The following is a 12,117-nucleotide window of genomic DNA, read 5'->3' as shown; positions in this document are numbered from 1 at the left end:
AGAATTACGGTTTTTTAAAAAAAATTTTTTTATGTCTTTATATTAATTTGAGAGACAGAGAGTGAGTGGGGGAAGGGCAGAGAGAGAGGGAGACACAGAATCCGAAGCAGGCTCCAGGCTCTGAGCTGTCAGCACAGGGCCTGATGTGGGGCTCGAACCCACGAACTATAAGATCATGACCTGAGCCAAAGCTGGACACTTAAACGACTGAGCCACCCAGGCGCCCCAAGCACAGAATTATTATTATTATTATGTCTAATGGCAGGGTACTGCTCTGGGGTCAATGGGGTTAGTGTATAGAACCATACTACCTTCCTAAAATTCATACAGTACTGAATTCTGGGACATATCTGGCCCCAATATTATAGATAAAAGAATGTGGACCTATCTCAGCTCTTTAAAATACAATTCTAATTGTTATTCTATAAAGGATTCTTCCATGGCTGTCCTATCAAGTTTCTTCCATGGCTTCTCTCTCCTCTAGTTCTTCATACAATTAATTTATAACTGATCACATACTGCCTTACGACAAGTCTTCTACTCCATTAAACTTTCATTTATGGTTACTTAACTTATTCTGTGTTTCTAAATTATATCCTCTAGACCTGTGCTGTCCAATATGGTAGCCAATAGCCAAATGTGACCATTAAGCATTTGAAATGTGGCTAGTCCAAATTAAGATACGCTCTTAATATAAAATATGCACTGGGTATCAAACACTAGGTATGAAAAAATTTATGGTAGAACAGATCTTTAATAATTTTATACTGATTACATGTTGACATGACATTTTATATATATTAGGGTAAATTATATTATTAGGATTAATTTCATCTTGAAAAAATTTTAATGTGGTTACTATAAAATTTTAAATGACATATGTGACTCATATTGTGTTGCACCAGCACTGTCCCAGAGAACCTTCTACAATGATAGAAATTCTTATTTTTGCACTTTCCGATATGAGGGTCACTATGTCACTATTGAGCACATGAAGGGTGACTAGAGTGACTGAGGAGCTGAATTTTTAATTTCATTTAATTTTTATTAATTTAAATGGAAATGGCCACTCATGGCTAATGGCCATCATATTGGACACTGTGGTTTTCAGCTATAAAGTGCTCAGAAGCTAGAAATGAAGTACAGTCTTTAGTTAAATAGTAAAATGGCCATGCCTAAAGCCACAAATACAAGGAAGGTGCTCTAGAAGTGAAGCCCGTAAGTCATGCCTACTGACCTTGGAGAGAAAGCCAAATGCCTCACATTGAATGTTTCTCAATAAGACACAAATACAAGTCAATAGTTGGCAAAGGGACACCTACCTTGTTCAAGGTCCTCACAGCTGCATATCTCAAAGCTGGCTTAGGAGAGCTACAGAAAAGCTGAAGAACTATGGGAAAAAACGATCGCTGTGAATATACCTCATTTCATCGTATAGCATATGTCTGAAAATACAGTACGTGAAGAATCATATTCAAAAGATGCAGAAGGAGATTAGATCACAGCATCAATACTTCACAGGAGAAACAAGTCATCAAAAACAGAAAAATCACTTTTTGTTGAGCTATAAAAGTTTAAGTATAGGAAATAAAGTTCTAGGAGAATTAATATATTCATTAACATTGGAATCCATGGAATATTTATAGTTATAAGGGCAAATGGACTTTTTAACCACGAAGGAAAACTGAAGGCATGAGTGTTACCAGTCTTCTAAGTAAAATTGTTTAATGTTTCACACAGGTAAATGGTAACTTCAGAAAAAGAGGCAATTAAGTAAAGAACAACCAAAATAAACCATCTACATATCATAATGCCAAAGTATCAACAGAGAGCTAAGGTTCAGAATAGGTTCTTACTGCCTATCCTGCAGACCAGTGGAAGTTAAAACAAAAACACACGAATGTAAACAAGAGCCAGCTGGGGAATATACAACTGACCTGAAACAGCAGGTGCCAACTCCCTTGCAGTACAGTTAGGAAGATGGATGATAGCAGACGCAGCTTCATAAATAACCATTTCGTGTTTATTTCGTAAGCAGCTCTCAATGAAATCAAAGAGTGGACTTTCATGGCTGACAATAAATATACACAGGGCAGGATCAGATATCAAAAAAGAATGGGTGCCATGGGCACAGAAGTTAAAAACACAGGGAGATTGAGAAGCACTTTTGGAACTATGGCTAGAGGACCTCTGAGAATACATTCCTCCATAAAAGCAGAGGGAACACTGGCATACATTTTCAAAATTAACTCATTCAGCACTCTAGAAATTAGCCAAAGGCTTGCAACAATCCTAGAAACATTTATTCAAGAAAAACAGCTATGTCTTTATAAGAACAGCAAGCTTTCCGGTATTTTCATTTGCTCCATTTCTATTCCCTCTTTCCAGTTTCGTGGTGGCTTTGGACATCAGAACCCTCAGAATTGAAGTAGCTATGAAAGCCAGCAGCCTAGCAGCCACTGGAGGAGACAGATGGGTTTGGACTGCGCCCGAAAGCCTGGTCCCCAGGGAAATGTCACTATTTGACCTCACTCGTGCTCCCTAGAAAAGTCTCATTCATGCAGCTGATCTTTATTTCACCTGACTCAGAGCTCATTCGTGAAGAAAGCCTTACTCTCAGCAAATCTGTCCCCAAAAATCAGTGGCAACTGTTTACCACTGCAGTTGCCAGAGGCAATGATTCCTCAGGATGAACAAAAGGGTGGCCAAAACACTTAAAAGGCAAATCTGAGAAATGAGATCTCCATAAGAGGCTTTGGCAGTATCTGACATATCCCTGGGGATCTGGAAGGCCATGCACACGTGGAAGACTGTACAAATGCCCAGCAAAGACCAGACAAGCCCTGATCCCTCACTTATGCTCGACTTTGAGGTTGTATGCAAGCAGGAAGTGAAGGCTAAGGCAGAGTTGTAAAGTGCCAGAGTATGGAAAGCATGCCCCAACACACGAAATCCCCATTGGAAAGAGTTTGAGACAACACTGGCTTAAATCATTTAAGAAAATCTGTCAAGGGGCACCTAGGTGACTCAGTCGATAAAGCATCTGACTTTGGCTCAGGGCATGATTTCATGGTTCATGAGTTAGAGCCCTGCATTGGGCTCTGTGCTGTCAGCACAGAACTCACTTTGGATCCTCGGTGCCCCTCTCTCTCTGCCCCTCCCCCTGCTCATGCATGCACATGCTCACTCTCTCTCTCAAAAATAAACATTAAAAGAAAAAAATCTGTCAAATCATTATCCGGTGACTTAGCTAATCAAGCATTATCTGACTTCATTATATTTTACTTCAATACCTGTACATGACAAAGAGTAAGACTGTAGAATTAGTCCAGGAAAGTCACTAAACAACAACAACAACAACAAACAGCAATAATAACAACCTCTGAGGATGGGGGAGAGGAAAATCTGATTACCCAAGTTACCACAATAAACAATTAGATATTAATAAATAAAATATCTAATTTTTGACAAAAAAATATGACACATGTAAAGAAATAATAAGGTGTGCCCCATAGGTAAGGGGGAAAACAGTCCATACCAATTATTCTTGAGGAAGCCCAGGTATTGGATTTACTGGGCAAAGATTCTGTCAATGAATATAAACGTGTTCAAAGAAATAAAGGAAATCATATCTAAAGAATTAAGGAGGATTAAAGACATGGGGATTTAAAGAATTAAGGAGGATTAAAGACAATCATACCTCACCAAAGAGAGAGGATCAATCAAGAGAAATGAATTTTGTTTTCTTTTCTCTTAAAAAAAACCAAATGGAAATTCTGGATTTGGAAAGTGCAATAATGAATGAAAAATTCAAATCTGCAATTCAGCAGTTCATTTGCACTGGCAGCAGAAAGAAATCAGATAATCCACCTGAGAGAAAGAAAAAGAATGAAAAAAAAAAAAAAAGAATAGGGCCTTGGAAATCTATGGAATATGACCAAGTGTATGAACATTTGCCTAGGAGGCCCAGAAGGAAAAGACAGACACAAAAGGGCAAAAGGAATATATGAAGAAATGATTAACAAGACTGCCCAAATTTGACGAAAAGCATTATTCCCTGCACTTAAGCAGCTCGACAAATCCCAAGCAGAATAAAAAGAAAAAGATCCACACAGAGACACACTGTAGTCAATCTGCTGAAAGCAGAAGACAAAAAAAAATCTTGACAGCAGCAAGGTAAAAACTACTGTATCACACTTTACAGGGGAGCGTCAGAATGGCTACCTTTTCATCTGAAACAGGGAAGACTTAGGGCAGAGAATGCCATATTCAAAGTACTGATATATAAAAACAAAACTTCTATATCCAGCAAAACTATCCTCCAAAAAACAAAAGATAAAAAGAAAAATATTCTAAAGGAAGTCCTTTAGGCTTCAAGTTTACACTGAAGAATGATGTAAATAATCAAGGAGAAATAAAGAGCACTAGAAATGATAAATATGTGTGTTGAAATCAAAGAGTCTATAGGTAAATTTTTTTTCATTTCTCTTCTTCACTACTTTAAAGAACATAAAATGGTATAAAGCAATAATATAACCCTACAGTTGACCCTTGAACAATGCAGGTTTGAACTACATGGATCAACTTATATGCAGACTTTTTATAATAGAGTACCGCAAATATGTTTTCTCTTCCCTATTATTTTCTTAATAACATTTTCTTTTCTCTAGCCTACTTTATTGTAAGAACATAGCATTTAATACATATAACACAAAATACATGGTTTATGGTATCAGTAAGGCTTCTGGTCAACAGTAGACTATTAGAAGTTAAATTTTGGAGAAGTCAAAAATTATATGCAGATTTTCAACTGCATGGGGGGGGTTGGATCCCCTTCCCCTCACACTGCTCAAGGATCAACTGTATACTGTTGAATTTATAACACGTACACACCATATACATGGCAATTATAGCAGATGAGAGCCCAGAGAGAATGAAATTATAAAATACAGAAAAGATTCTGTATTTTACTAAAATTAAATTAGTATTAATCTGAAGTAGACTGTAGAAAGTAAAATGCATATTCCAATCCCTGGAGTAACAGCTAAAAAAAAAAAAACACCCGGGGACAAAAGTTAAAATATTGACAGAGACATTAAAATGATATCCTGAAAATATTTATTTACCACAAAACAAGATAGTCAAAGAGGACAGAAACAGAAAAAAGACAGGAGACATAGAACAAATAGTACAATGGCAAAAGTAAATCCAACTATGTATAAATAATTACATTAAATGTAAATAGTCTCATTATCCCAACCAAAAAAACTGGAAATGGCCGGACAGGATCAAAAAGCAAGATCCAATTATATGCCGTCTACAAGAGTCACACATTAGGTTCAAAGATACAAACAGGATGAAAGTAAAACGATGGGAAGAGATGTACCACCCAAACAGTAACCATTAGAGTTCAGGATTGGCTAGCTTAATATACCAAAGTAGAATTTAAGACAAATATGTTACAAGAGACAAAAAGAGACATTTCATAATGAGAAAGAGGTCAATACGTCAGGATGATATACCAATGATAAACATATACACACTTAACAGAGTTTCAAAATACATGAAGCAAAACCTGACAAAATGAAAGAAGAAATAGATCATGTAAACATAATCATTGGAAATGTCTGTACCTACCCAATAATCAATATTGGACAAAACCGAAAATCATCAAGGTTATGGAATCTTGAAGAGCGTAATCACCCAACTTAACCATAGAACATTCAACCCAATGACTGTAAAATATATACATTCTTTTCAAGTGCATATGGAGAGCTCTTAAGGATATATTAAATGCCAGCCATGAAACAAATGTCAATACATTTATTTAAAAGGGCAGGACAGGACCAGTGGCACAACAGGTAAAAGGACAGGAGTCAAAACATGTTTCCCAACCACAACTGTTATTTAAGTTATAAAATAGCAGCAAATATCAGAAAACCTCCCAAATATTTGGAAATTAAACAACATTTTCTAGGCAACCCATGGATCAAGAAAAAAAAAATCAAATGAAAAATGAAAAAATATTCTAAACTGCATGAAAACAGAGACACATGAAAATGTGTGCAATGTAGCTAACGCAATGATAGCAGGGAAATGTGTAGTGTTAAACACCAATACCAGAGAAGAAGAAAAGTCCCAAATCCATAACTGAAGCTTCTACAATTAAGAAATTAGAAAAAGAAGAAATTAGAAAAGAATATTGCCTACAGGAAGCAAAAGAAAGGAAATAAGATGAGAGCAGAGATCAACAGGCTAGAATGCAGAAAAAAAAAATAATAATAAAGAATCAATAAAACCCAAAGTGAGTTCTTTGAAAAGATCAACAAAATTGACAAATCTTTAGCCAGACTAATCAAGAAAAAAACAAACACACAAATTATCAAAAGCAGAAATGAAGAAAGGAACACTACTGACCCTCAGGAAACTTAAATGAATGATTATAAGGGAATATTATGAACAACTATACGCCATTTCTAGGGATTTGTCCCCCCAAATACCAAACTACTAAAACTGACGCATGAAGAAATATACAATCTAAATAGGCCTATGCGTTAATTATTTAACAACTTCCCTCAAGGCGCTTGGGTGGCTCAGTCAGTTAAGCATCTGACTTTGGCTCAGGTCATGATTTTGCAGTTCGTGGGTTCGAGCCCCACGTCGGGTTCTATGCTGACAGCCAGCTCAGAGCCTGGAGCCTGTTTCAGATTCTGTATCTCCCTCTCTCTCTGACCCTCCCCTGCTCACACACTCTCTTTCTCTCAGAAATAAAACATTAAAAAAAAAAAAAAACTTCCCTCAAAGAAAAGTACAGGTCCCAATGGCTTCATTGGTTACTTGTATCAAATATTTAAAGAAATAATACCAATTCTCCAGAAACTCTTCCAGGAAATAAATGAGGGTGCACTACTTCCCAGGTAATGCTGCGATGCCAGTGTTACCCACAATAAGCCTGACAAATGTTCACAAGAAAACTAAGGCCCAGTACTGACATAGACACAGAACTCCCTGACAAAAATGACCAAACTGAATTGAGCAATATGTAAAATAATCAATATTCACAGCATTGCACAATAATCAAGTAGCTTTTATTCCATGAATGCAAAATCAGTTTAACAGAAAATCAATTTATGACCTATACCAAATTAATACCATAGAGAACAGAAACCACAATATCTCAATAAATGCAGAAAAGCAACTGACAAAATCTAACACCCATTCAACGATAAATATTTTCAAAAAACTAGAGACTAAAGGAAATGTCCTCAATCGGATAAAGGGCACCTTCAGAAAGTATACATCACGCTTAGTGCCTTCCCCTCATATTCAGGGACAAGGCAAGGTCATCTGTCACCACTTCTACTCAACATTTCAGTGAAAGTTCAAAACAGTAAAATAAGGCAAAAAAAAAAAGAAATTAAAGATATCCAATTTGGAAAGAAAGAAGTAAAACTATCTTTGTTCACAGATGACATGATCCTGAACACAGAAAATCTGAGGGAGTAACACACACACACACACACACACACACACACACACACACTAATAAATGACCACAGCAAGAAAAGTAACTGCAGTTCTATATACTGGCAACAATAATCCAAAATGAAATAATTCCATTCATAATAACATCAAAAAGAATACTTAAAAATGCATTTAATAAAACAGTGCAAGAGCTTTCCCCCCAAAACTACAAAACCCTGCTGAGAAATCTAAATAAGTACAGAAGCAATCTCTGATCACAGACTGGAAGACTCAATATCAAGATGGCAATTCTCCCAAAATGATTTACTCAAAGTAGATCTATTGTTCTATTCAATGGAATCCCTATCAAAATGCTGGTAGTCTTTTGTTGTAGAAATTCAAAGCTGTTCCTAAAATTTATACAGAAATGCAAAGGACCTGAATAGTCAAAACAGTTTTCAAAAACCTAAATACATAAAGCAAACACTGACATATCTGAAGGGGAAAAATGGCAGCAATACAATAATAGTAAAAAACACTTCAAGACCCTACTTTCAATTATGGATACAACATCCAGAGAGAAAATCAAGTGGACTGGAATAACATTAGAGACCAAACGGACGTAACTGACATATCCAGAACTTTCTACCCAATAGCAGCAGGAAACACATTCTTCCCAAGTGCACAAAGAACATTCTCCAGGACTGATCACCTTAATAGGTGATCACAAAACAATAGGTCACAAAACAAGTCCTAACAAATTTCAGAAGACTAAAATCATACCCAGTATCTTTTCTCACCACAATGGAATGAAACGACAAATTGGGACATTTGGGTGGCTCAGTCGGTTAAGCAGCTGTCTCTCGATCTTAGCTCAGGTCATGATCTCACTGTTCATGAGATGGAGCCTCAAGTTGGGCTCTGCACTGACAGCCTGCTTGGGATATTCTGTCTCGCACGCGCGCTTTCTCTCCTTCTCCTCTCTTTGCCCACCCCTCCCCATCCCTCATGCAAGGACGCACATGCACACGCTCTCTCTCTTTCAAAATAACTAAATAAACTTAAAACAAAAAGAAACTAGAAATCAATAACAAAAACTGACACATCCACAAAGACGTAGAAAGTAAACAACACACTCTTGAACAACCAATGGGTCAAAGAAGAAACCAAAATGAAAATTAGAAAACGTGAGACAACAAAAACATGCAAGAAAAGCAGCACTAAGAGGGAAGTTTATAGGGAAAAATTGTAAGTTTTAAAAATGCCATCTATGTTAAGATACATACAAAATCAAAAAGACTTTTGCCAAGGTAATTCTGAGAAGTGAGGGGTAAGGGTCCTTTCATCCCAACCTGATCTGCTGGTCAATCCAAAAAAGGAAGTTGAGTTCCTCCATGACAACTGGCCTCAGCCAAGTGTGTAAGGCAATTAGTTCTGATCAAGCACAAAGCTTGGACTGGAGCTCCTTCCCATCGTGCCAAGGGGGGGCTGGTACTTCCCCAACCGTGAAAGAAGAAGATTCCTGCTACTGACATGGCACATCACACAGTTCCAAGATTTGGGTCCCAGATCACAATGCCAGGGAAGGGCTGCTTCCCCCAAAAGACTACACTGTCAAAATAGGTTCTATTTGGTGGCCTCTTACAATTNTTCAATCCCCCCCCCCCGCCCCCGCCGTGGCACTAGATGTAATGTTGATCACATTATTTTACTTCTCCACCCCAGCCCTGCTCACAACAGTGAGTGGGCAGTGCTTCTGTGCTTCATGCAGTTTAAAACCCACAAAGCCTAAGGGTCATAATCCCTTTCTCAGGGTGTGAAAACTGCCTGGACAGACCTCTGTACACTGAACTAGAATGAACCAACAATCGGGGACCCAGTGCCTCAGATATTGCGTCAGTCTCTATGGGTTTCCCCTCATGAATGTTAACTTTGGTAGGTTATATGTGAGTTTTCCTTGGACATGTGGGCTTACTTGTGTAAAAATTGTTACAGCGAGGTGGACATCAAGTCAGCTTTCTGCTGTGGTTTCTGGAAGTAAATCAAGAGATCATAGGTCAAGGACACCTTCTGGCATTTTGGCAGTACTGTCTGGGATGGCTGCTTTCATTAACTACCTGTGAGAAATAGCCCTAAAGTCCTAATGAATGAAAAGTCTGGGGGATATCATTGCCCAGGACACAACTCCTTGGTTGTTATTAATGGCCTTGGTGGGAGTATCCCAGGAAGAGGCAAATTTGACTGAGGGCGAGGCAAAACAATCCCTGATAAAACTACATAGACGTGCGTAGAAAAATAAGGATGCAAGTGAGCCAGGAAACACTCCTGCGGAATAAGGGAGGATCTGGTCCACCATATTTCTAAGCTATGATAAAGCAATGATAATAAGGTGTTGCTGGGGCAGAAATGGAAATATCGAGCAGGGGAGCCCAGGACCCCAGAAATAGAGCAGCGCACACAAGAATAACTGATTTATGACAAAGTTGACATTGTATAGCAGGGGGTATGAACAAGTATTTCAACAAATGGTACCAGGACTACTCAGGATCCATGGGTAGGGGGAGAAATTAAATTGCTACCTCATACCATTTCCAAAAAAACAGTTCCAAGTCGATTATAGACCTAAAACATGAAAGTTAAAACTATAATGAGGGGCGCCTGGATGGCTCAGTCGGTTAAGCATACAACTCTTGGTTTTGGCTCAGGTCGTGATCCCCATGGTTCCTGAGTTTGAGCCTGCATTGGGCTCTGCACTGACGATTTGGAGCCTGCTTGGGATTCTCTCTCCCTCTCCACCCCTCCCTCGAGAGTTCATACTTACACTCAGGCTCTCTCTCTCACACTCACTCTCTCTCAAAATAAATAAACTTTTAAAAAAGTATCTTTAAAAAAACAATAATGCTTATAAAATATCATAGAAAATATATTTGAGACCTTGGGGTAGAAAAAGATACCTTCAGCAAGACACCAAAATCTTTATTCCAAAAGCCAAAGATTGATAAATTTGGCTACATTAAAGAAGTTCTGTTCGCTAAGACACCAGCAGAGAACAGACAAATCTGAGCAGGAAAAGCTATTTACAACACATACAACCAAAAAAGAACTTTTAGAAGTCAGTAAGAATAAGGCAGATAACTCAGTTAAAAACTGGGTATTTCAACAGAAAGGATACTCAAATGGTTAATAAACAGAGAAAAAGTTTCCTGAAGCCATTAGTAATTAGGGAATTATGAATTAAAACCACTATGACTTGACAAGGATGCCAAGGCAACAAAATAGAAAAAAAATCTTTCAGCAAGCAGTGCTTAGACAACTGCAAACACCTCTCTCAACCCGATTCCCACATGGAAAAGAATGAAACTGGACCCCTACCTCATACTACATACAAAGATACCTCAAAATGTATCAAAGATCTAAATGTAAAAGATAAAATCATAAAACTCTTAGAAGACTGCATAGGTGTTCATCTTTGTGACCCCAGATTAGACAATGGTTTCCTTTAGTATAATACCAAAAGCACAAACAAAATTAGACAGGGGCACCTGGGTGGCTCAGTCGGTTACGTGTTTGACTTCAGCTCAGGTCATGATCTCGTGATTTGTGAGCCTGATCCCTGTGTCAGGCTCTGTGCTGACAGCTCAGAGCCTGGAGCCTGCTTCCAATTCTGTGTCTCCCTCTCTCTGCCCCTCCCCTGTTCATACTCTGTCTCTGTCTCTCAAAAATAAATAAATGTTAAAAAAAATTATAATAAAAAAACTAGGTAAATTGGACTTCATCAAAATTTAAAAGTTCTGTACTTCAAAGGATACAACCAGGAAACTAAAAAGACAGCCTACAGAATGGGAGGAAACATTTGCAAATCATGTGTCTAATAAAGATCTATTATCCAAAATGTATTTAACAATGACTACAACTCAATAAAAGACAACCCAATTTTTCAAATGAGCATAGGATATGAATTTCATTCATAATTCCCTTTCTTCAAAGAAGATATACAAATAAGTGCCCAGGAAGCACATGAAAAGATACTCAACATTATTAGTCATTAATGAAATGCAGCCTGTTATTGTCAAGCCAAGAACTTACTTGTACAATTTTTTTCAATAAAATTTTTTCAATGGAAAAAATAGCCACAGTGAAATACCTCATCACACCTATTATGAGATATATAATAACAAAGATAGCCAATAATGAGTGTTGGTGGCGATGTGGAAAAATCAGAACTTTCAAGCACTGCAGGCAAGAATGTAAAATGATGCACCCATTTTGGAAAAGGGTTTTACAGTTCCTCAGAAAGTTAAACATAGAATTACATTATGACCCAACAATTCTACTCCTAGGTACATGCCCAAGAGAATGAAAAGCATATTCACATGAAAAATTATGCAGGACTGTTCATAGTAGCATTGTATATAAAAGCTAGAAAGTGGAAACAACCCAAATGTCCATCAACAAATAAATGAATAAATAAAATATGGGATAGCCACCCAATGGAATATTACTCAGCCAGAAAAAGAACAAAGTACCGATACTTCTATAGTACAGATGAACCTTGAAAACATTACTGTAAGTGCAAGAAACCAGAGAAAAAAGACCACATATTGCACGATCCCATTTATATTAAGTGTCCAGAACAGGTAAATCCAGAGAGAC

The 12,117-nt window shown here is 37.6% G+C and overlaps 1 protein-coding gene across 1 annotated transcript in view; it reads right to left on the bottom strand.

Moving 5' to 3' along the window:
• COPG2 (coat protein complex I subunit gamma 2) overlaps positions 1-12,117 on the bottom strand; it is a 107,668-nt gene that overhangs the window by 49,514 nt on the left and 46,037 nt on the right. The window contains exons 10-11 of the mRNA XM_077770726.1: positions 1,938-2,071; positions 1,323-1,390 (exon numbers count right to left, since the gene is read on the bottom strand). Of these exons, the coding sequence (XP_077626852.1) occupies positions 1,323-1,390; positions 1,938-2,071 (202 nt within the window). The remainder of the gene's footprint in view (positions 1-1,322; positions 1,391-1,937; positions 2,072-12,117) is intronic.

This window comes from Crocuta crocuta, unplaced genomic scaffold, assembly GCF_008692635.1.
Source record: "Crocuta crocuta isolate KB4526 unplaced genomic scaffold, BGI_CrCroc_1.0 scaffold266, whole genome shotgun sequence".
Lineage (NCBI taxonomy): Eukaryota > Metazoa > Chordata > Mammalia > Carnivora > Hyaenidae > Crocuta > Crocuta crocuta.
This window is presented reverse-complemented; position numbering and strand designations above follow the sequence as displayed.